This window comes from Pavona decussata, unplaced genomic scaffold, assembly GCF_977016875.1.
Source record: "Pavona decussata unplaced genomic scaffold, jaPavDecu1.1 SCAFFOLD_134, whole genome shotgun sequence".
Taxonomy (NCBI): Eukaryota; Metazoa; Cnidaria; class Anthozoa; order Scleractinia; family Agariciidae; genus Pavona; species Pavona decussata.
In genome coordinates, this window is record NW_028145547.1 from 3,053,331 (window position 1) to 3,079,126 (window position 25,796).

The 25,796-nt window shown below is 39.2% G+C and overlaps 1 protein-coding gene and 1 long non-coding RNA gene across 3 annotated transcripts; one reads left to right on the top strand and one right to left on the bottom strand.

Annotated features, from left to right (window-relative positions):
- Window positions 1–891: 891 nt before the first annotated feature.
- On the bottom strand, window positions 892–3,978 carry LOC146467747 (uncharacterized). Its single transcript, XR_014867639.1, has 3 exons — window positions 3,892–3,978; window positions 2,348–3,790; window positions 892–1,019 (listed from the first exon to the last, which is right to left on the bottom strand). It is a non-coding gene; the product is annotated as an uncharacterized LOC146467747 (long non-coding RNA).
- LOC146467748 (uncharacterized) lies at window positions 905–25,296 on the top strand. 2 transcript variants are annotated; one of them, XM_085125326.1, is made up of 9 exons: window positions 905–1,044; window positions 11,316–11,476; window positions 14,559–14,650; window positions 19,069–19,158; window positions 19,305–19,409; window positions 19,938–19,989; window positions 20,409–20,491; window positions 21,040–21,239; window positions 22,032–23,448. In XM_085125326.1, the coding sequence occupies exons 1-9, from the start codon at window positions 953–955 to the stop codon at window positions 23,431–23,433; spliced, it is 2,277 nt and encodes a 758-aa protein (XP_084981452.1). In that variant the 5' UTR covers window positions 905–952; the 3' UTR covers window positions 23,434–23,448. The 2 variants fall into 2 exon arrangements, with proteins under 2 accessions (XP_084981452.1, XP_084981453.1); XM_085125327.1 differs by lacking the exon at window positions 905–1,044 and adding an exon at window positions 10,559–11,076 and having other exon boundaries at window positions 22,032–25,296.
- The last annotated feature ends 500 nt before the right edge of the window (window positions 25,297–25,796 follow it).

Genomic DNA, 25,796 nt, shown 5'->3' on the forward strand with positions numbered 1-25,796 from the left:
GAGTTTACCTACAGGTGCTGAACGCGAAGAAAGTCTCAAGCTAAAATTAGCACCGAATTAACTCCATTTGTGGAAGCTCAAATTTGAGAGATACTTTATTAGATACACGAGGCGTAGGAAATTTTCAGTTTGTAGGAACTTTGACTGATTTTTCATCGAAACTTGAAGTTTCGATCGGTTTAAATTAAAATATTGGCAGCCTGTTTGTGTCTTGTTAGCTACCGCTATGCTACAGTACTCCGGTTTATTTTGCTTTGTTTTTCATCCAGGGATAATTAAGAACCTTCTTTCACTCGAGGCAGTTCAAATAGAGTGAAAACTCCTCAAATATTTATTATTCGTGGTTTGTTCGTTTTGTCATCGCATCGCATACATGGATTCTGCTCCCATCATTACACCTTTCATATTTGGCAAATCATTTGTAATCTTCTGCCTTTCTCTAGATCATTCCCCGTGGTTGCCAAGTTCACTTCTCGGCTGTGGCCCAATGTTTATTTTGTTTTTATTTAAGATAAGCTCTTTTCATTACACGTCAGTATTGATTTAAATTCATGGCTCAAAAGTGTCGTGTGTTGTCTATCTAAAAATTAACGCAAGAGTGCGCTATAAATAAATCTCAATAAAACATAAATTCTGCCATCAATCGTGCGGGTAATTCCTCCTTTCGTGGGCCTCGCTCATACCTTGTACCAAGTTTGTTGAACTGAACGTTTAAACTTGCCATTCGTTGCAGTTTTCATTAAAACTTTGCTTATGCCCCCTGGCATGAGCAGGTCGCGTGTTTGACAGAAGTGCGGGTGGTTGATCGATGCTAAGAATAACTCAAGGTCACGCTATTTAAGTTGGTCGATTTCGGGGTTTCGGTTTAATTTATCCTCGGTGTTGTTTGCGACGTGAGTAGTTTCGCACGCTCGCTGTCTTCGGTTGAAATTGCTGATTCACGTGATTTTCAATGTGGGAACAAGTAGCATCGTTTCGTAAACTCAGGATGCAAGAAAAACATCTTGATATTCACGGCCCTAGGAAAGGAAAAACCCCGGCGTGGTAAGAATATGAATAACAATATATCAACCCTTTACACTTAGTCTTATTAGCAATATGGCTTACGTACATCAATATAACTTGTAAAAGGCGTCCAAATGCTCGGAAATGTTACCCCGAATGATGCTTTTTTTGTGATTAGTTTTCACAGAATTTGATAGCATCGCAATACTGTGTCGACATAAGCGTAAAATCTAATTTTTATCGGGCAGATTTCTACCTCAGAACACTTACCGTAAAGGATTTCAATTCATTCGTGACGAACGTGTCTTAGTCGAGTTTTTGCGAGTAGTTGTAAGATAATTTATGCTACAAAACTGCAAAAACGCACTCTATAGTCTAGTACGAGAGATTTTTTTTGTTTAATGTAATTATTTTCTGCTTTCTAGGTGGTGTTTAAATTATGTCAATAGATTAAACACAACACATCTTTTGGTGTGGGTTTTACGACTTGCGCTTAAAACGAATAGACACTTTGCCTCTCGTCTAAGAATTTTTGATTTATAAATTTTCGATTGCCAAGTTTTACAGAGTGACTGCTCAAATCAAGAGCGCTACCTTCGTGTGTTTTAAATCGCTAGAGAACACAAGGCTTCGTGATTGGCAGGATTCCTAACTTCAAAGGCGAAGCCGCTATAAGCTTTCTTTGTTTACGAGGGTAACTGGGAACAAGCTTTTTCAGCTGCCGAATTGTAAAAGGTCCAACATAAGCTACGAACTTTTGTAGGGTGTGATTAACTCACTGTAGTAACCGATTTGAGAGGATTTTCTTTTCAAAAGGAAGTTAAAATTTGAAACGTATTTGTTTTAAGAGCTATAAATACCAGATGCCAGTCATAAATTAGGTCATCCATGTCTTCAGTAATTAATAAGGAAGTCGAGATTCCAGAGTCAATGAACTTGTCTGTTAGAATTTTGGGCCAACCATTTATCGGTACTTGTAGTTATTTTTAAATTTTATCACGCTAACAAGGATTGTTCACCCAGTTTGCGTGGCACTTGTGTTCTGTCCGTCAAAAGCCTTGGGCGCTAAAAAAAAAAAAAAAAAAGCAATTCATGGCATGAGAACAAGTTCAACTCTCGCGCGGACAAGAAACGAAAACCACTTTCAATTCACAGAAAACCGCGCAAGTTACAGGCGAACACATTTCTTTATCTGTTTTCGTTGCTTGGTTTTCCCGGCGCTGCAAAACTTTTTATTCAATGTTATCGCTTGTTATGTTATGTCCAAGATTAATTAGCTGCTCTATATTGCCAGTTGGCAATGTTCGATATTTTGGAAGTTTTCATAGTTTGTACTGTTTACCTTGTTAAAAAAAGCGCTTCAATTCCCACTCCCTATTTGTTATTCCGCACTCGAAAAGTCAGCTGGTTCACCTCCGCTGTTCTCTGAAAAACAGCAAGGTGAACTTGCAATAAAGTCAGAGTTTTTGTTGAACTTGCCTTAAAGCCTTTCTTATCAATTCAGTTCGTTTACTTACCCCGCCGGGGCTTGCTAAAATACGAAGCAGTTCAGATAATGTGAATTTACATGTTTAAGTGACGAGTTCCGTCAGCTAGCGTGCCGTCGTAGTTGCCAAATGTTTGTCGTAATTACGTGATGAGGTGAATATGGAGATCCCTAATCACTTGCGCCAACTTAAGTGGCGATGTACAAGTTATCAAAACTTATTTTCGTCGTTTTTTATCTCAAATTTGCCGATACAACTGACTTGAGCTTAAAATTAGAAAATTAAAATTGTTTTCTGGTAAGATGAAGCAAGGGAAGCAAACAATCGGGTAAACATTTAATCCAGGATAAGCGATAATCAGGAGCCCATCAGTCTGGAGCGCTCGAGTAATCGGCTTTCCGATTTAACGGGACCTGTGCTGAAACATTCATATTACAAACAAGAGAAGGACAATCGTGTTAGACATGCAATAAAAGAGAGAAGCTGAATTTGAGAGAGTAATAAGTCCCCCGAGCACAAATGTTTTACGAGGGATACAAAAAAATAACGTAATACGCTTGCTTCATTCAGACCCAGAAAGTTGTTTAATAAGGCGGACAGAAGCTATAGGCGTTTTAAATTTGTCTCGCCAGCAACTTGAAAAAATATGGCCTTGTGGTAATGAAAACTTTCCGCTGAATAAAATGAACACTTTGGTTTGATTGTGGCGAATCAGCAATAGATAGCCATTACTCTTGCCTGTGTGGAAGGTGTCGAAAGTGGACGGAGGGGGGAGATTCGAGCGTGACGAAACGTAAACTGCAAAACCGATTCGCTTTTCATTCGTGAATCGCCGGAAGCGTAAACTCAAAAGCATCCACAGTCGCCGCCCAGTTTCACCTTTTTCCTCGCTCGTTTCAGAGTTTAATTTTGAAGACTGCCCGTGGTCGCACGATGGACGTAGACCGTTTTGCAGTCCAAGAGAAACGCGTGTTTTAGGATAATGTGGCTTTGAACCCTTTTGATTTCCGCCACATCATTCTGGCTTTACTCAGCTCATAAGCTTAGGAGATCTGGCTTATTTAGTGGGCTAAAAGATCCCATTCTAATCGAACTCTCTCGTCTGTCTGCTTTCCCGTCTCACTGTGCGTGGGTACAATTTTTATTCTTCACCTGCCTTTCCCCCTCCTACAACTGTAGAAGTGTGTGATGGCAGGGAAAAGTTTCCAAGTGAATTTTTTTTAGAAAACCGGCCAGCAAAATCTTGCAACCTGGCGTCGCATCTCGTCCACATGCGTGCAGTGTGGCAGCCATGGATTCTAGGCACAACAACGTTTTAAACAGAACATTATCAATGCACCACCCTTTTTGTTTTAAGAACATTGCTTTCACAAATTAATCAATTGGCCTCAATTCTTACCTGACTGTAGCCTAACGCGATAACTATCAAACACAGCTGTTTGTTTGTTATACCACCAACTGAGGGTTAACGAATACAAGGACGTGAATGCTTTCCTAGCTTGCTCATTGGGCGTGGCCACAATTTGTATCTTGAACACTTCCCCCTTCACCTACCCCCCGCCCCTCCCCCTTCTTGCAACTGTGAAAGCAAGCCAACGTTTCCCAGCATTTTTTTTTTCTTTTGAGAAAACGTTTCCTCAAGAAAAAAAGTTAAAAATAGCAATAATAGCGTTATTTAAAGAGTCATTGTTTTTATCACCTATCGTGCAAGTTAAGAAAATCTACAATCAGGAAACAAACATTGTAAATAGAGCATAAACTTGTTAAGAATCCCAACTGGTGGGAGGATATTCGCTTATTATCCTAAGTGACACTAAGGAAACGCCAGCAAAAGCTTGGAAGGCGTTAGGAGGCATTTAACATTGTTCTCATCCACATGTGCGCAGTGTGCCCACTGTGTGACAGCCATGGATTTTAGACGCAACAACGTATTTAACAGAATATTATTAATGCACCCCCAGCCCTTTGTTTCAAACTTGAACATCCCATTCACAAAAGGTTACGGTATGGTTGAGACTGTGTAGTGCCATTAAAAAGTTCAGTTTAGAAAAAAACGTTTTAAAACATTCTTAGTGCCCTAAGGAAACTTAGAACTACTTTTGATTCGCAAGTTAATTTTTACCTGACTGTAGCCTAACTCGAATACTATTAAAACACAGATGTTGGCTTTGATGCCGCCCACTGAGGGCTAATGAATATTAAGGCATAAATAATAACCATAATAGGGGTTTGCACATTGTCACAATGCTAATGTTCAAAACCAAGAGAAAATTTCTCGTCAAAACTAAGAACAAAAACATCGCGCTATTTTTGCACTCGGGACATCCTTTCTAAAGATGAAGTTCAGGGAAATGCGTGAAAACAAAGTCTTTTTCAGATATAGTGATAGTAGGCTTGATTTCTGGCTGGTTTTTACTCCGGAGTATCTGTAGCGACAAGGGTCCTTTTTTTGTTTGGCATGCTTCGTATACCTTCCGCCTAGCACCCGTCCATAAATAGATCTTTGCGCGAGATACTTGTACAGTAAGAAACGCGGCTGCAGTCCATCATAAAGTCGGAACGAGTCCTGTTATTCTCATGCAGCGCCTTGTCTCTGTGCGTTTAATAAAATTACTGAATTTTGTGTGGGCAAAATTATATTTTTAACCGTAACTCGCCAACGCCGTATATTAATATCAGCAATAACTGCTGTGATTGTGTCCTCTCTCTCATCCGCTAAGGCTTCTAACTAAGAACTGCAGTTCGAAGCACAATAATGGGCGTTACACACGAGGAAGTAAAATGGCTTTGGCTCACTCGGGAATCATGTGCAGTGTGATCATGTTATTTATTCACTTACATGTTTATTTACTTAGTAAGCTAGCTAGTTAGATATAGGTATATATTTTCTGTCTCCTTTCCTGCCCTGACCGCTTTCAATATTCTTAATATCCTGTATAGTCTTCCTACTGCTACGACTATTAAATATGCAAATATATAGTATAGTATATTAGTCATATCAGTGTAAAAACAGTTATAATAGCTCGTGGGTGGATCAAAGAGAAACCTGCTCCCTTCCAATAGTTCTCGACTCTGCACGCTTTACGATTTCTTCAAAAAGAATTCCTCTGTGCGCCGATGGGAAAGTACAGAAAGAGAGTGTGTTCTCAACAACCTCGTTTCCAGGACTTTCCTTTGTAAATTGGGAGGGAAAAGCACTGGGAACGAGGTTGTGTTCTTAAGGCGGGGGTACACCCGAATTTGAGTGAAATTTGAAGAGGTTTTAAGAATGGATAGAAGAAAGAAAATGATTTTTGGAACACTAACAGACAGTCGATAACCACGCAAGAGCACCCCAGGTTGCTAGTGGACTAACTTGGTCTCCGTCTATTAATTATTAACCACAAATTCTAATTTTAAAACTTCACTAAATCTTCAACATTTCTTATTTCTTTTAATTTTACCAATCCTTCAAGAAAAATTATTTCCTTCCAAATATACCTAAAAGTCACCCAAAAATTCATTAAACACCCCAAAGCATTGATTTGTGTTATGAATGGAGGGTTTTTGTATTGCTTGAAATGCAAACAAGATATTTCCATTTGACCGATTTTAAGCGGCGTGAAAACGGCTTTCAGGTGAGCCCCCACCTTAAGAAGGTACGCCGCTGGACATCTGAGTTAAAACAACGTGGGAACCTGTAGGAAGATGCCAGTGCTGTAGAGGATTTATTTGGCGCGGTCTTAATTTTTGGGTGTAGATAAACTGACTAAAATTACAATAAAACTATGGAATTTTGTTTCACTCTAAATTACTGGACTTTCAACGTGTCAAATAGCGAAAAGTTATCCAGTGACATAGCTCTTTGCTCCTGACATCATCATCGCTGGTTTCCAAAGCCAAAATACTGACAAAGCCAAGAAAACTGACAAAAGTGGGTAAATATCAACGTTAAACAATTCAGTAAATCGAAACTAAAGGGCCCTTGACACGACAGATGAAAAATGATACAGACTCGTAAAAACGCCTATCTCCTCGTTGTCAGGCTCTTATTAAAAAACAAACAAACAAGCAAACGAAAAGGTACTTGGGAAGGGCGCAGTCTGAAAAACAAAGCTTTCGACCCAGGCTCTCCTCGACGACGTTACACTCGTAAGTCCCAAATCTGGCTAAATCTGTTTTTATATTTTCAGTTCTTTCTTCTTTTTTTCTTTTTTAAAAAGCTTACCTAATGCGTTCCATAAACAATGAGGATTTTAAGTTAAGCATACAAAGTCATTAAAAAGTGGTTAAAGATCTCTGTTGAAGGACCATTGTATACTTAAAATATTCGAGTTTGGTAAGTTATCGGTACCGGCTTTGACGAAAGGGCCCCAGAATGCCTTGGAACACCATATATTTCGTTTTTCACAGTTTTGCTACACGATAGTAGGACTGGCCGGCTCAGTTGAGTACACGACAACATTTTATATGATCTGAATTGTTTAAAGTTGTCTGAAGATAAGGACAGTCCTTGATTAAACGGACCATTTGATTACGTCTGGACTGAAAAGCTGCCTTGCGTCACGTCGACACTTTCTTAGACAATGCTATTGCATTGATACTCGAGATTGACGTTAGCCAAGGTTTTTTTTAGTTAAATGTCGTCAGGTCATAGTTATAAGGTGTGTAAACTACAGTAGTTTCCGTAAGAGGCTTCAGAAGCTGAATACACATAAACTCAAACAACACAAAGGTTTTAACATTTTTTCACACCGGATTTCTCTCTATTTAAGATCCTTTAAATAGTGCTCACGAAAGTTGATGAATATACCCTTTGTCAACTGTTTTGAAGTTCTAAACAAGACACCAATGAAAACCTGTCCCACTTAACAACACAATGTGCAATTATCAATTTAAGTCGCAATTCACAGCAAGAAGCGACAGTCTTTCAGAAGTAACACCACATAAATATTCATAACCGTCTCGGCCAGGCCAGTTCTATACCTTTTCCGCACGCAATGCAAAAATCTTGGGGCAATCTTAGCTTTTTTGGTTTTGAAGCATCAGCAGGTTTAGGGAAACAGGTTTTATGAGATTTTGGACAATTTTGGGAGTTTTAAAGTTGGTTTTTACCGTTTAAAAACATAGATGCGTCACACCTGGTCAGCTGTGGCCGTCTACCGCTTGTCGGGCCAGATTTGCATGCGTTGAACTGGAATTTCTGAGAGGGCGTAAATTCATTATCCGTTGTCTTCAAACGGTGAATATAGGTCGTATTACCAGATGCATTCGCCAAGTTTTTGAACGGAAAAAAAGAATGTTTCACGCATTGGCAGTGTTCTAAGTGAATATTAAAGGGGGAAATTTTGCCACTCTTAACAGAAATGTTCCGTGACTATAGCGAATTTGTTGAAAGTTTCTCTTGACGTCAGAGTATTAACAGCAGTTTTTTTCCCGTCAGTAAGCTTATAATTTTTACCTGGATTTTTTTTAAAACGCTGTCAGTGGCCGTGTGGTGCGATTCGTTTTTTGTCGTTCTCCAACGTCGGTGATATAACAGCGTCAGGTTCGACAGTCGTTGTACCAAAAGCGCTGAAATTTTTATAAACCATGTTTAAAAATAATCAACTACAGACAAATATTTTTTTTCAAATCGCTCAATGTGATTAATTCATGTGAAGAGCTACTGATTCAACATCAGTAGCCGGATAACCCAAGCCCGCAGGCTAGTTTTCAACCGGATAGCTTCGTTTCCTCTTAAAACGGACCAAACAGCTACAGTTCGAACATTTCTTTATTAGACCTTATAAAAACACGTTGACAAGAACTGGGTATAAATCGCTTCTCTTTAGAACTCCCCAGAGCTCGTGCTTCAGCAACTTTATTTATCTCCAAGGCTGATATTACGAAATCATTAACGCTATGCCCTTGGTTCAAACTAGTAAAAATCAAAATGTGGGGAATTCGCCAAAGGTGTCAGGAAAATTGGTCATTGTTCCCGCTGAAAATACACATTTGTATGTGATAAACTGAAAGCAGTTTTCCTCTAAATCACGGAACCTTTCTTTATGAACTGACCATTGTCTGATAATCACCTGATCTTTTCAGGCAGTGGAGCCGGCGGTTCAGACGAACCCCACCCACCCCCCATTCCCCAGCTTACGAGCCTGTTGTTACTCTTCCAAGATTTCAGTCCATGAAAAGATAGCCGGAATGAAGCACGGTCATACTGATTATCACTCTGCATGGAAAAAGAGGACGATTAGCCTTATTATTTTAGAAGACAAACAAAATGGTACAATACTTTCTGCGTGTGAACTTTGTCTAGAAGCAATACAGTGCTTCTGTCTTGGCACTCTTGCTCTGATAGTTCTCCTTGGAAATTTGATGTGTTCAAGACTAACAAATACGTTCTCGAAACCAACTTTTTTGCCAACTATCAGACGAGAGTCCCTTGACCGAAACATACTTTTGTTAAATATCATATTATGATCGCAATGATAGCTCACCGAATGAATCTTTACAAGAGAGGTGATCTTTATCAAGCTCTCATTTTTTTAAATGTGACTGATGACTTTTTACTCATAATATTGATTAATAAACGTTTTAAGCTTGCTTTTTGTTTTGAATTTTTCTGTATAGCTTGGAATTGCTTGAATAAAACAGGATTTGCAGTCTCTCACTCTTTCACTCACAAATATCTTCATTTGTATTTTCTATTTTTCTTCTCAACATATTTGTTACTGGTTTAATACCCGAGGAAACAGGGCCATTTACATTTTAAATTTTTTTTTTTTTTCACATTTTAATTTGTTCTTGCCACGTTCTTAATCAAATTGCACTGCACTATACCGTGCTGGATTTTTTTTCTTTCCTTTTCATTTCTTTTTTTTTTTTTTACAAGAAAAGCCGGTCAAAATAAAATAGTTTTTATCGCCGTATTTCTTACAAACATCGAAACTACGTTTGCACGTTGCTCTTTTGTTCCCGCATAGTTAATATTTCCTTCTCCTGAAAAGCTCTTGATGCGCGTGATGCTAGGAGCGCCTTGTCATACCAATCTTCAATGGAAAGCGTGAACTTGCGGATTGCGTGAACTTTCTCGTGATGCAAATAACCTCGCATGACATTTACGTACAGTGCGCGAAATGTATAATAAGCTGTTTCCGTCACGGAAATGGATACAAAGGGACTTATTTTTTATCGCGCAATTGTGAGACTATTTGGATGATGGTGTTTTATGTTTATTAAATTGTTTGAAATCGCGAACTTTTGAAAAAAGCGGAACATAAATTTATACTTTGACGTTTGCGTGACAAAAGATCAAATTTATTAAGGCGTGACGTGAGATCCCGTAGTTACCCTATAGATAGCTTAGTAAGTGTAAATATCTGCGTGAAATACTAGAGCTGCTATTATCTTTCTTGCGATCGCAGTTGAAATAATTTACGCAAAGATACTGTATTGTAAACGCCGCTGTTCATTCGTGCTATTCAATATTCAAATGTTTCGATATTGCATAATCTTGAGTAACACAACACGTAGCTAGAAATCTGCTTATCTTCTACGGATTTTCACGGATATTGAAGACAAAAGGAACGAAAGAAAAATTGAGTACCAGTTCATGTGTTTTGTAACTCAGTAGTTTCTTGTCAGTCACGTAATGAAAGCGTGAAAGGTATTAAATTTCTATGTTGTGGTGACGCTTTCACCTCGGGACAAAAAGAGTCGAACAAAGACAACCATTTCAACGATGGACTAGTACAATAATGTGTGGCTCACAACGTCTCGTGAGATCTTTGAAAGAAACCAGCCTGTATGAATATAATTAGCATCACGACTCACGTTTAAAAGTCCGATTTCACGTTAAAACGGTGAAATTTCATCCACCTTTCACCTTTTGTCTGGAAAAACAACCAGGTTTAACGAAAACCAGAAGTCATATTTCGCGGATGAGTGATTTGATGCGCGTTCTACATTCAGCGTGACTGAAAACATGAACACTGGTAGAACCAAAACACAATGGTAAGCCACTCGCATGTGACGAGACTTTTCCTTTGCGTTTTCTTTCATATGCAAATTTTTCAGGATTGTTATTCCGGCGGTGAATGGTAAATATTGCATAAATTATCTGGGTCGTCTTAAAACAAACCAATTATCGTGTCGGTTTCACGTGCGCAGCCAATCGCATCGTTCCTTTTATAACCCTAGTCAGTTGCTGGCCTTGATCAATACCAGCTCGGTACAATGTGCATGTCAATCATTTTGGTGTGGGGTCGCAGAATTGGCTCTACTCTCCCATAACTTGAAGTTTCTCCGCTTTTAAGGATTCTAAAAGTCCTCAGAATTTAACAATTTTTCCGGATATAAATTCACCGAGGTGGCTTTTTAACGTGTGTGTAGGGGTCGTGACTCGAGCGAACGAATTCGCACTGGTTTCATTACGTGAAAATCATTTATAAGCTTCTATGGCTGGCCGCGCAGTGTCTCGCGAATTCACCATCGACAATTTGGATTTTATGTTATAGTAGAGGGATAGCAATACTCTATTCACCCTGGCGGACTCCGAATTCATGGACGTGAACGCTAACAGTAAACTTAAGCGAAAGAAGAAAACCCATGGGTTAGTATCGTGAGCAATTTGTTGGTTGGTGTTTCGTGTCGGTGTGAGAATCGTGAGGTGGAAAAGGCTTGATTGTCCGACTTGAGCCTGGACATGGTGTGATGTTTGTGTGTTGTGTTCTCACCTAAAATTTGACCGTGGTTTCGGGAAAGTGTGCTACTTATGTTTAAATCAGGAAACTACCCAGAAGACATGAGTTGTTCCTTGCTTAAATCTTGTCTTTCAAACCGTGTTTTCAGGCCAGGGAACCCGTCGAAGCGACATCGCGATCGACTTAACGCCGAGCTGGATAACCTCGCAAGGCTGCTGCCGTTCCCAGAGGAAATCGTCACGAAACTGGATAAGATTTCCATTCTTAGACTCACAGTGAGCTATTTGAGAGCCAAGAGTTTCTTTCAAGGTAATTAATGTTTTACATTTGCTTCTTGTTTCGATATGCTTGTTGGTTTACCTGTATCCTCATTTTTTCCTCCGCTCCAGACAATTGCGGTGTTGGTTGCTACCATAACCTTCAATTATTTTCTTTCGCTGGTGGATTTGAATCTCATAAATTGCCCAGCCCGCTGTTTGCCTGAAGGAGTTCAGAAGATTGGTGCATTTTACTACGTTAAATTTATAGATTTATACTTAACTCAGCTGTAGTCGCAACTGAATACAAATGGAAAAATTGATTTCTATGGCGGACATTTGAAGTCGTGATAGCTGAACGCGGCAGCATCTCGATTGTTTATTACGAAAACGCAAGCCACGGAATTTCGTTGCTGCTTTCCAGACGTAAATAAAAAAGAATGAAAGAGGATATCCTTAAACGTTTTGATTATTCTACAAGACTAGAGGGCAGAAAGGTCATCCGTGATTGCCCTATAATGAACCTTTTTTCCGTTGTGGTGTAGAATTGTGGTAAGCGTCTGGAAGAGAGATCGAGAGAAGACATGTTTCCTAAGGTTTGAACATCCAGCTGAATCAAGAGAAAACAGCATTGTTTGGATATTTGCCTGTCAGAAAGCGAGCTGCTTACGTTCACCAATCCTTCTTTCATTCCGTTCTAACTCAAGTGTGGTGATTATCCATTTTTGTGCGACTGAAATCATTTACCAGTCTGGAAAACTAATTCACGATACGTTACTTCCATGAAGCTTGTATGTTGAGGTCCTAGAGTGGCTGGCTTTAGTGAATTTCAAAGAAAACATCACAAGCATTGGTATTCATGTCTTATATTGAATTATATCAACGCTTGACAATGATATCCGACAAATTCAAGATATGTTATCGAAGTCCTCTCAAACTTAATGCCGTTGTCTTTTTCCTTTTCGCCTCGTCTGGCGGCTTCAGTTCTTTCTCGACTCGGCGCGGTTGAATTTGCCCTGATTGATTTCACTCTGCTGGCTACGTTTTTACGTTATGAATGGTTAAATAATAAGAACGACCAAAAGGTACTGATATTCTTGTTTGTTTTGTGGCGCGACGCTTCTAGCGTCCCTGTTGAATTGAACCGCCCCACAGTTCAGCGTAGGTTTCTTGCTCGGAAATTCCGCTCTCCACTCAGACAAGCATAATCAAAACATGTCGCTGGTTAAGAAGATTGGAGAAAACGCTTCGAAGTGACATTTCAATTTGCGTGAAGATTTATTAGAAAACAGCAAATGGTCTTATGTTGTGATTGAGAATTTCTGAATACAGGTCTGGCGATTCACACCTCTTACATTATAAAATGCATTTGATGTAAACCCGTGGTCACGCAGCCTTCGAAAGCGAAATATTTATTAACCGTAACTCACGCAACAAGAATCCACGAACAAGGAAAAATATAATTACTCCATGCTGTGTTTTGCTTAAGTTCTTTATTCAGTTAGACGAAATCGGCCTGTTTCGTCGTAAAGAAGTCCTTCTTTGCGTGTCTGCCCTCCTGACGAGATCATGAATCATAAATAGATCTTTTTCTTTCACAGTTTCCCGGCTTTTGTACGAATGAAGGCATCACGATGGGCGAGCGTCTTTTGCGCAATTTGTTGCCCTTGACCTACGAGATTTCGATGTAGGAAATTGTTTTGCTCTTTCGGTATTCAAATAATCAGTTTGAAGTCCAGAGTTTTAGTTTTGCGGTCGCGAATTGCGGGCGGTTTTTAGTTGTTGTGCCTTTCATTTCATGTGGCTCAATGGTTGAAATCTTCAAGCCGACGCTGTTCAGATCGTATGATGACTGCGAGTGATACATATAAATTGGTTCACTTAGCTTGTTTCTAAAACGATGGCGCCGATAACCAGAAGGATTGCTTCAACTAACGCCCCGATTATGAGATTGAATAATTTCCAACACACTTGTTTTCGCTTCTTGTGGTCTACAAATCCCGGTTTCTTTCTTTCTTTTTTTTTTTTTTCAAAAGGCCCCCCTGACGTGTAAAAGTTATAAAGGGAAGCGTTTTTAACGCAAAACAAAAGTTCCTGTCGATACATTCAGGCAAATTTTTGACTAACCCTCCCGAATACGTGGAAATATGGTACTTGGGCAAACAATATTGCTTCGCCCTCTTGTTCTCATTTTTGCATATAAATAGCGTTTTGATCGGACTCGAGAAGTCATTTAAGTGCACGCCGATTGTATTATTTTGGGCTAACTTATTAAGCTTATTTTAGAATCTGCCTGAATTCGTTAATTTATCAGTCGTTTTGTGTTACATTCGAGATGACTCTTGTCGTCGTCAAAAATTTTATTGCTCCCGTTTCTTTATGTCGTGTCATCTAGACACAATAGACGCCTGCGACGCGTACAAGTTTGCAATTCAATTTGAACGCTTAAAAACGCGTTTGTTCATTTCTTCGAAAAAAAAAGTCCCTCAGAGGAAGAACTGTACCATCAGTTAAAAAAGGAGATAAGAATTTCGAAAACGGGACTTAGGTCTGGAGAGATACCGTCCATATTTCTGCAGAACACATTGCATTGCCTGACGTTATCCTGTACTGTACTTAAGAGTAATTATACTCTTTTGTGATCACACAATGATGGAATTTAACGAGAAGACCAGAGTTTTTTTATTTTGGAAATGGCAACAGCCTTTTGGAGTGCGTGATGTAATAGACCACTTGCAGTTTGATTCCACTAACACCCGGCCGGTTAATTTGTTCAATTCAAGGGTTCTTTTGCAGTGTATCTTTTCGTTAGTTTCCTCGCCTTTTTACACAAACAAGTTTCACATTTGCAAGTATAATCAAGGTCTTTAAGCTCCTGATTGTTTGGCAGATTTAAATATCAACATTAAATGGATCTTTTGGTCTTGCACAAACGTTTTTCTTTAGCTTGACGTTCACTTTGAGTGGAGCTTCTGATACATTTTGTAATCCTCGAAATTTTGCCCTTGAAAATGAACTGCTAGCGCGCCGTGAAAATTCTGCGAACGTGACAGTACTTGTTTACACGTTTTCACAGCCTAATGCATGTGATGACATACATTAAATTCTATTGAGCTCATCTTACGAATTTTCAGTTTCAAATGGTAGACGTGGACAAGAAGAAACTTGTGAAGAGCTTGTCAGGGAAGTTGAAGGAAATGGAGTTTTCTCACAGCTGTCTTTGGAGGTAAGGCCAAAATCTGTACTCTGGTGTTGTTTCTGCAGCTATGTATGTGTATTAATCATCGTCAAGCTTGGAGTAGGTTGGATGGAAGCGGTCTCTCCACAGACTCTCCAATGATATTCTAGAGGTCTGCAGAAACAGATGCCAACAACCTTCCAGCCACTTATTTATCCATTCTGGGAAAACTGGAGTTTGCCAAATTTCAACCATTTTCTCTTTTTTGACCCCTCAGGCACCTTTAAGTGCTTGGTAATGGGTTGGGAAACATAGGCTGTTTGAAGCTACAGCTGAGATTTTCTGTTCAAATGTCTCACTGTTGTGCATTTTTTGGATGGTCGAGTCACTTGTTAGAAAGTTTTTTAAAAGAGTGAAACATTCCCTTTACAGGCCGATAGTTGCTGTCAGATCCCCTCGCTATGTCCATCCTTGGCCTTTGCCTCTCTTTCCCTCCCCCCCCCCCCCCTTGCTGTGGCATAACAATGCAAGATGCATGTACACTTCAAAGCCACTATCTTTGTATTTTAAATGATTCACCAGAGTAATTTATAACAAAAACTGACCTTGGGATTACAGTGGAAAATGTTTGTCTGCCCTATTTACACGGAATGCCCGCAGGGCATGACGTGTCTAGGTTTCGGTCGGGTATCTTTTTTTTCATCGGTGTCGCAAATGTGCACATTAATTTATGCATTAAACTCTGTCCTCCCCTAGTAAGGATATTTTGTTTTGATTGTCTTCAACAGAAGCGGCCCAATCAAAATCTATTTTTCAGGCACATATCACGAGAGAGGGGACCCACTCATCACTTCCTGTGTGACGTCAAATCATCATTTGATTTATTCATTAAAACTAGATTAAATTCTTCCCTCTCCCAGAAGGGATTTATTGTTTTGATTGTCTTGAACAAAAGCGGCCCAATCAAACTCCATTATGCGCGCGTATATCACGAGGGAGGGGACCCACTCATCTCTACTTGTGTGACGTCAAAGCAAATCATCATTTGGAAAAGTTGTTTTCGTTCAATGGCGGCCACATGTCTGAATTTAGGACTCCGAATCTGCCGTTTTCAGAAAGAAAACGAACGTTTTTCGAGCAGTAAATCGAAATAATAACTGCTAGGTAGTACTCGAAAGTTGAAACGGTGGAAATTGTGAGAGTTCACAGCGAAGAAACTTCGCTTTTACAAACAGATCGAATAATTCAAAGCCAAGGAAGCCAGACCAGTTCAGCGGGGTCATGACGTTATTGCAGAGTTATTCCCGGTATGATTCCCAGTAACACAATGATAAAAATCGTTATGGCAGAGTGATTTCCGGTATGTTTCCCAATAACACAATGACAAAATGTCAAGCAGTCTCTCTGAATAAAACCATTGAATTATTTCAATTGCGAAGGAAAGAAAGTTTTTAAAAATCTGCGAAGCATACAATGGGGAATAAATGGGGCTACATTAAGCATTCCGTGTAATGCCATTAGAGGGGCATCTTGTTCATGATTGTTATAATATCCCATCGGGTATTTAGTGGATAGTAATAATTATTATGGGCCAGGTTGCACTAGAGCGAATTTTAGTTTATTCAAGCAATAACTCTGTCAACAAATTGGGTAAAATAAGTGTGACCCCAGGTTTTCAAAATTTTCCAATTTTTTCGGATTTGTGAAATGTGGTGATCTTCAGAGAAGCTAAGTGCTGCCAGCAGAGCCGACCAAATTTTTTTCAAAGCAAGCTATTTTGTCATTTATGCGATTTGTTCCAGAGTTGATGAAGTAATTCTGCCACCGTAAAGAGATTCGAGTGCTGACGTTTCTAGTGTTAGCCCTTCATGAGAGTGCATCCCCTTCACTTTGAGGAAGATTTGGTTTGAAAATTTTCAAACCATGAACTACAAATTTAAATCACAATGTCACTATACGTGATTAAGTAAATTAGTATTTTCCAACAGTTTGAACTGTTGATGTATTTGCAAGAAAATGTTCATTTGTATAAAGAAATTATAAGTTTTGGTTGGCTGGACAACATAAAAGTGCACACGTTTGTGGTGGTGGAACGTATCCGTAGTGTTCACAATTAACACATTAATACAAATTCCACTTTTTTCTCTTGTTCGTTTTAGCTTTAAATAAAATCAATAAAGGAAAACAAAATGTTTTATTTTTTCTTTGATTTGGTGTTTGTTATTTGGCCCTTGAATGCAAATATTGTCACCTGGTCATCAAAATGCAAGTAATTTTAAATTTTCCTCTTTCATATGAATATTCTTAAAAAAAACCAATAAATTTACTTTTGTAGAGGCAGCATTTCTTGCAGAGTACTCAGTATCTCTGAACTTTTTAAGCAGTGAAGAAAGAAATTTTGTTCGCTTTTAAAGTTTAACATTATGCCACTTGTGTCTTGTTTTACACATAAATTGCAACCTGCAGACTTGAAGAAACCAACAGGTTACTGTTTTTTTTTTTTTTTTCATGGATTGTCTATTAGCCATGCATTTTAACACTAAGCTGGAAATGGTGTTGAATTATTCAGTGTCTCTTCCTGTCTGGCTGACATGTTAATTTTTGAACAAAGAAGCGCTGAAAATATATATTTTTATTTTAAGATAGCTTTCCATGAGGTTATACCCTTGTTTTCTAAAACATTGATGATTGTTTTCTTTTTATTTGAAACATTTCTCTTAAAAGTCCAAACTTAAGAAAAATAACATGTACTGGTATTGTCTTTTAGCCTTGCTAAATTTTACCTTTGTCCCCACAATGGATAAAATAATTCCACACCGTAACATCAAGATTTTAGTCGTCAAATGAATTGAAAAATTTTCAGTGGAGCCATTCTGAAGACAAAGAGCTGTTACTTATAAACTTGTAAACATTCTTCAGTGACAGATCTTGTCTTGTGTTCATATTCTTGATGAAGATGTTTAGGCCAAATTCAACCTTACTAGTGGATAAAGGAGGCGATCTCTGCATTATAAAATAACTAGAAAGTAGAGTCTTTGCCATGCATCTTACGTTTCCATGGGAGAACTTTTCTGGTATTCGTTTAAAACCTGCGTTTATGTTTGCTCACTTGGAAAGTTCTGAAACATTTTGAAAGTATACCTTTGTTGTTGTTTTTTTCGTAAATGACTTTAGATATGATTGGTATTTCCCATTGCTCTTCCATTGTCACAGATTATGGAAACTAATTTGTGAACATGAGACAAAACCCTTTTTAAGAACTTGTAAGGTATGCAATTCAGCCCTCGGGCTGGAGTGTAGTGTTTATCAATATCAATAAACTCAACAAACGTGAAACCCAAATGGATGGACATCACAGCACCAGGATTTTCATTAATTTTTGTAATAGGATGGCTCTGTAGATGGGCACCACTCATTAAATGTCTTGTTTAGAGTGGTTTTCAATCTCTCAAAAGGCAGGTACCATGTTCAGAAAATAAATGGGTACCAGTACCTGGGTCTCTGCTTCTTATAAAACCCATAGACCCCAAGTGACCCGCGTCAGGCGGGTCTGGCCTGCATTTGACCTTTAAACCCGCTGACCCGCCAGGACTGAGAAAAACCCGCATTCGTGTTCAAGCTCTGAATTTTTGATAAAATCAGCCAATTCCTAAAAGCTACACAAATTGCACGAAATGGCCATTTTAGAGACCCTAATTTTCAAAAATGTCTGGGGGGGGGGCATGCCCCCAGACCTCCCTAGAAGCTTGCGCCTTTGGCGCTCGCTGCTAGTGCCTGTGGCGCTCTTAACAACACATATGACCAGCATTTCAGGTTCTAGTTTGGGGGCTATGAAAACCCCTGCAATATACTTATTACCTGTGCCCTTTGGTAACAGTCATATCTGATGTTAACTAATGGTCCTGAGTTTTAAAAGGATGGCATGATTATTTAGACCATAGAGTCATTTGAAGGGAGTATTTTTGGGTGGCTCTTTAAGTCTTAAATGTTTTCTGTTTTGAAAGTTCCCTGAGAGAACCTTTATTTTTAAGTACTAAATGTCTTAGCCATTGAACTCCATTATTTTATTCAACAAGATATACACATGTACTTAAGAAATTTATAGTAAGTTTAAGTGTCTTAGGTCGACTCCTCATGGGAGCACTCAGATTTCCTTTTTCAGAGTATGCCTGTCTTTTATACCAGGCTTAAAAAATACCATTGATTGCATTTATTCCATTGCGCATATGACACACATTGACATTCAAACCCCAGCAGTATCCAGGATGTTTGTCCCATGAACCAAGTTTTAAATGGCCTTAGCTCCCACGAGTCTCCTGTAGCTCAGTGGTAGAGCATCCAAACTAGTTATCGAGAGGTCTTAGGTTGGTCTCCTAATGGGAGCACACGGATTTCCTTTTTCCGAGTATGTGTGTCACTCACTGAAAAATACATTATTCTCAAGTTTAAATGTGTTTATTTTTCAGGCTCTTGATGGCTTCATTGCAGTCATAACTCAGGATGGACAATTGTTTTATGTGTCCGAAAATGTGCGGGACTTCCTGGGGTATTCTCAGGTGAGTGAAAATTTTCATAGATGGATCTACATTGTATGCATTCCTAATCTTACAAAGCAATGTAGGGAGATCAGTCATGAATCTCATGTGTAAAAGGGCTGCAGGCTGGGCTTCTTTATTGACAACGTGCATTTCCGTTTTTGCAGGCTGCTGTTATTCACCAAAGCATGTTCAAGTTTTTACATATCGATGACCAGGATATGGTAAAAACCAACCTGGCATGGCCAAAACCCGCTGCAAAGAAGTCCAAAGTAAGTGTTGATTTGTTATTCCTTATGCTTGAACGGACTCAGAGAAGAATTCCAGAGACTGTCCTTCTCCTCTTCCCACCTCCTCATTATCATCATAATTATCACTATCGCCAGTGCACTCACTTACGTTGTGATTGTCATCGCCACTACAACATCCGCAGCTGTCATCATCATCATCATCATCATCATCATCATCACAACCAGTACTATCTACCTACTATCTCCACCTCATCATCATCATCATCGTTGCCATCATCTTTTCCGTCATTTTGAGCATCATCACCATCATTGTTGAGACTGACCTCTGCATGTGTTGGCCCCTATTATTTTCCTCGTTGTCTCCCCGCATTCAACAAACAGAAAACTTATTGGGAACACCATCAGAGTGTGGCAATATGGATGAAACATTTTTTTAGTTCAATTCTGTGATTTCAAAATGGGCGGCAAAAATGTTGTTGTATCTTAGGTGCAGTGACAAAACCTTTTTTGAGAATAGTTAGAAAAGATTTTTTTATATATATATTTCAGCGAATTGAAGAGAAAGCTGCTGATGTGTTAACTGAAGAGGACATAAAAAACGGTGAGGTTCTTGTATATTGCAAGTCTAGTTCAATACCTGTAGTTTGGTGATCTCTTTTGCACTTTGTTCCAGAACTAATTGAATTTGTATGGTAATTTGAAACCGCAAAGTTTTAATCTGTTGAAGTTGTGCACTGCGTGAGGATGTTTTGTCTGTCTTTGACTTCACATTACCTGGTGTTTTAAGTTTGTTTATGTGGTGTGTAGGCTTTTGTTTGCATAACACAGAGTGTTGACAGGTTCTGGTTATTTTTGAAGTGAGGAAAAATGCTTGGCACTTTCTGCAAGTCTCAAATTGAACATTTTACTGCCCAACATACAGTATGATCCAGGGGTTGTTTTTATATAGATCTCAGGGATAGTCGCTCTCAGTCCATTTGTTTGTCTTGTTAAATGTCTCTTTTTCTCATCACTGTATAGCTTCAGATGACAGTGACAGTCTAAATCGTTCCTTCACCTGCCGCATGAAGTGCACATTAAATCATGGTGGTGGATTTTATAAGGTAATTGTCATCTTCTGTTCTGTCATCCTCTGGCCCAGTTGTTCAAGCCACAATTAAGCTCACCCAGGGTTTGCTTGGAGTTTGATTTTATTACATACTAGTGTAATTACTAATCAATGAAGAATTTTCCAGAAGGTTTTTGGCTTTCTGTTTTGACTTACATGTAGACTCTTCTTTACCTTTAGCTTAAAGTTAACTTTTAAAAGCATTTTCAATGCATGAGATAACAGCCTCAGTAAACGTTTAATCTGCAGGGATAAGCATTAATCAGTTTTCTAACAACTGGCCCTCACCCTCAAGTTTTTCTTTGTTTTTTTTTTTTTGTTTTTTTTGTGAGTAGGATTCTAAATGTTTCTCCAAAAGTCTTATAATTTCATAGAAAAAAATTTGTTAAAAATAATTTGTTACACTAATGCCATTACAGTTGAAGCACTGCAGGGTTGTTACTGTTTTTGTTCAGTATGTGGATTCCCAGAATTTGAAAGCAATTATCAACCTTGCTTGTGAAGGTTTTTTCTCTGAAATATTTTCTTTTTTTTCTTTTGTAGCTGTTCAGGTTATCTGGTAGACTAAGAGAAATCCACACTCGCAAGCGAGACAGTCAAGTTGTTGAGTATGGTCTTTTTGCCATTTGCTCTCCCGCAAACAGTCCTAACTCGCACCACGCTGGGGCAAGTATTAAAAAGGAGGTTGCCTTAACTGCTCAAAAGAGATTGGAGAGAGCTAACAGCGACCCCACTTGTGGCAGGTTTGTTTTTCTTTCTTTTCATTGTTGTTCATTGGCTCTGTCAGAGTGATGCATGAAACAGAATTGACTTGCATCTGAATTGATGTTTACAGTTAAGTTTGAATTGCCTACTATAGAAAGTTTGAACCTGGCTAGGATGGGGGACTTAATGGCCTCATAGTCTGAATGGTGCTGTGATTTCCACAGGAGAAGTAATAAGCACAAACGGAAGACTTCATGCAAAACGTTTTTAACTCAAGCACAAGGGTCATAACATTTTTATCCATGTGCTTGACTTTTCTTGCATTTTTTTTTTTTTTTTTTTTTTTTCAGTTTTGGGGTGGTTCGTGATGTTCTCTTATGTTGTCTCTTTTGGAAACATAAAGCCGCCGTTACATGTTGAAACGTTTAGCTGAAACTTGGGTGCAACGGCGCTGCGAAACAAGTTTTAGCAGGCATTGCACCGTGTAACATAAAATGTCAAAACTTGACCGTGAACAAGTGGGTTCAATTTGGCTTACGCAATGTAGTGTGACAAGACCGAACGAGACCAGTTTCCCAAAGTGATGAAACTCTTGTTTTTACACCACTGCGACCGTTGCCATTGCAGAAGTAGAAAGCGGTTCTACTTTTTGTGAAATTTGTCTCGCAACGGAAGTTCCAAAAAAATGCACAAAACCGTCCATGTTACACGGTGCAATGCCTGCTAAAACTTGTTTCGCAGCTTAAAGTTTCAACATGTAATGGTGGAAAGTTGTGTGTTTATTTTTGTTTATGAAATGTACTCATGGGATTGTTTTAATTTTATTTTAGGAGAACGTCTCTGCCTCTAACTGGAATGCTCCATTCCATACCTATGAACCGTCATTATCCAGGCTCTGAAACTCGCTCCGCTGCTGTCAGTCCCCTCGCATCACCTACAACATCAACTGATTCAGGGCACCCATCTCCTGATTCCAGTCAAGGTGGCAAATTGTTATTGACAGACTCTGACATGCGAAGTGATGGTAGCGAGATTTCTCCACCATCAAGCAGTAATTCTCAAGATGTGGATGGCAGACTAGCATCCGAGCGTATGATGTCTGGAATTAATAACCCATTTATGAATGCTCATAGAATTGATCGCAAAAGAGCAGCAAACTTCATGGATTCCCTCAGACCTGATGACAAAGATCAAGCAAGAAAGCGGTCTCGCAGCTTAGCAGATGCCAGTGAGTTTTTCTTAAGAGATGGTGCAGATCCCAGAGCATTGTTCTTCAGAAGCAACTTACCCTCGATTCCTGAAGTTAAAGCTGAAAATATGAAAAAGAAAGAGGATTGTGGACAGCCTTCTGAGTCTTCAGATCGAAGGCCACTGAATAACCATGACAACAGGCTGGATGCTGCCCAGGGCCTTGTGAATCTTGGCAACATGGCCTCTCAATTTCCTGGGCTGTGTGCCATTCCTCCAGAGTTTATGTACCCTGATGTCATGTTTCCACGAGATATGCTTCATGACCTCCAGCACCTCAGAAATCCTTTTGACATCCACAATCAGTGCTGCCTAGGAAATGATCCTTACACAGCTTTGGCTATGAGGCGTTGGCTGAGTAATCCGGACATGTTCCGTTCTCCACTGAATCCATTCCTGGCTGCCCAAACAGGCCTTCTCACTCCAGCTGAGAGGCTGCGCTTGCTAAAGTTCCCATTTGGCTACCCAGCTCATTTCCCTGGGCCATCACCTTTTGATCTTGGTGCAGCTGCTGGGCTGACAGAGAGGAACCTACCCGAGTATGCTTTAAGAGGCCTCTACCGGAATGGACTTGTCCCCGATATGGCCAGGAGTGGTGCCTCTAAAGAAACAGAACAGAGGCATTCGCCATCTACAGAGAAGCAGTCACAGGTGCGAGAGAACCACAGCAGCTCCCCATCAAGTAAGAGAGCAAGCCCTGAGCGCAGCCTTTTAGTTAAGAAGGAAGCAGTGGATAATGACAAAGGAGAAGATACCGACAGTGCAAAGGAGGAGACGCTTGATGGACGGAATAAGGTGGCAAAGGTTGGCGCATCTGAGGAGGATGGTGATGAAGATGAGAAGGTGGATGTGGTTGGCGAAGTCAAGCCAGCATCAGGGCTGCGTCAGACATTTGCTGGAATTCAGGAAGAGTTCAACAGCCGTCTGGAAAACCTCAACAAGTCATTTGCACGGTCATTGGATCACAACATGACTTGTCCATAACAGTAAGTCAAAATAATAACACTGTAGTGTTCATAGTCTGTTGTATCATGTTACTATTAAAAGTGTTAAAAAGATCTCTAGCTTGACCTCTAGTAAACTTTGCTTGAATTGACAGATGAGGTGGATCTGTGTAAGAGTTTTTCAATCTCTCAAAGTGGGTTGAGTGACTCAAGAGACACTTGAAACTTGCAAGAATAGTTTTGCAAACTGTACAACCTAGAGATCGTTTTGACAACTTAAGTAGGCATTGCTTTCTCAAAAAAATTTGTTGGTACTTAATGTGATTTTGTTTAGTGATTGTAAAGGTATTTTTGTTTTATATGAGTAGATAAAAGAAAGCAATGCATTGACAAAAAAGTCATTTCTTAGTTCTCTAGATTCATTATTTTGTAGGTTTAAAATTTTACATGTTTGGCATTGTTGATTGTAACAAAACGTACAGCGTGTGTGATTGAACCTTATATTTTGTTTCATGAGGTTCTACTTTGGCTCTTCAGCTCGTAAGAGTTGAAAACCTACTGACATGAGATTTGTAAAAATTGCAAAATAATCAACACCTGTGGAACATTCTCCTGTCTTCACGTTACTGTAGCTGCACCTTTAGATAACTTGGAAACACTGAAGTTCAAAATTCAACCGCTTTTGCAGTTTTCACTGACACTAGTTAACATCTTTGGAACCAAGACACACTTTCTCCTAATAAGGTGCTCTCTGGCATATGACAGAATTTCATGTGAAATGATTACATTGAGATAATTAGCTCAATACTCTTTCCTAAAAGCTGAAGCAATGCAAGTGAGGAAGCCTGGTTGGTTTTTCTACGTTTAAACTAGAACCAAATAAATCGACTGAGGACTGAAGAAAGCTAATCAGCTAAGTTTTTGAAGTTTAAGCCTTGAGGTCAAATAATGAGGTCAAACTATGTTTCTTGCATGATATGACAGAGAGCTGATTTGGAGAAAATTGGAGAGCATTACTTGTGCTTCTCTTTTACAAAGCCCCTCAAATGAGTAGCAGTGGATTTTTTTGCGCCTCATTCTTGGGTTTTGTTGGGTGGATTTTGATCTCTTTTGTCTGCATGTATCTTTTTTTGGAACAGTAATGGCAGTGTAAAATGCAATTGTTAATTGGGTTTTGAATTTAGGGTTGGCATGTTATTGAAAGGTACAGTGCAGATGTAGTCTACCAGCACATAACACTACTTTCACTCTAGGACAGAAAAGGTTCATAAGAATCGCATTTTAACAGTGAACACTAGTGCCATTCATGTTTCATTTAGCGCATAGTGGTTAGGAGATATTGTAACAGTAGATTAGCGATTTTAAAGAATTCCCCATACGCTGAGTTTGGGGCGACCACACCTAGTCGATTAAGGCGTGGCAAACAGCGTACCACATGTACTTCTTAGCTAAGGTCTCAGTTTACCTTTGGGCATTTTGTCTACAAAGACTGGGCACCAAGGCACTTATTCTGCATTGCTTCGGCAAAGCAGTGGGATTCAATAAGAGGAGACTTCCTTCGCCGGTGAACACAGTGGGTATTGGGTTATTTGCCATTGACAGGAAACCTTTATTTCTTTGATTATGGTTAACAATTTGATCTGTCATGGCGAGAATGGAGATGGTGTAACCACCAGAAATACCAAAAAGAATGTTTTGGTAGGAACCCCAGAATTTTTTTCTCGGTGTAGAGAAGTTCTTTTCTTGAATGGAAATGTTGGGTGAATTGTTGGACAATTGTCTGTCCGAGGGAAGATGATTTGTCAAACCACTTGTACTTCTTAATGTATGATGATCGGTACTGGATACCAATCAGGGATCAGTAAAGGTATTTTCATACACGGTGTAGTTACTACACCAAAACTTTAAGGGAACCTCCACTCCGACAACAAATTGACGGTAAATTGTTGGAAATACGGTCTAAATTCTAAATTTTAGTTTAAAAAGTAGAAGTGGCATTCAAGTGTACCAAAAAGTAGATATAATTATCGCCTATTTTCGATTTTAAATTTCCCGGGCGCCGCCATTTTGGATTTCATGACGTCATACGGTTGCCGCTATTGTCAGAAAGCAGAAGTTCTTTTGTGTGAAACAATTGAGCAACCGCATTACGTCATGAAATCCAAAATTGCGGCGCCCGGGAAATTTAAAATAAAAAAAAGGCGATAATCAAATTCTATTTTGTCCGACACAGAAATATTTTTTCCTTGTTTTCCAACGAAATTTGATATGAGATTGTATTTTCAACAATTTAACGTTAATTTATTTCAAGAGTGGAGGTTTCTGTTAAAGTTTACAGAGACCCATGTATTTCAGACTCAGATTAGCTTATTATTTTCTTACAAACTACATGCGATTTGGTAG

Coding starts and splice junctions, on each gene's coding strand:
- LOC146467748 (XM_085125326.1), top strand. CDS start 953: ATGTGGGAACAAGTAGCATCGTTTCGTAAACTCAGGATGCAAGAAAAA. Junction 1,045..11,315: donor AAAGGAAAAACCCCGGCGTG/GTAAGAATATGA, acceptor CCGTGTTTTCAG/GCCAGGGAACCCGTCGAAGC. Junction 21,240..22,031: donor AGCGACCCCACTTGTGGCAG/GTTTGTTTTTCT, acceptor ATTTTATTTTAG/GAGAACGTCTCTGCCTCTAA.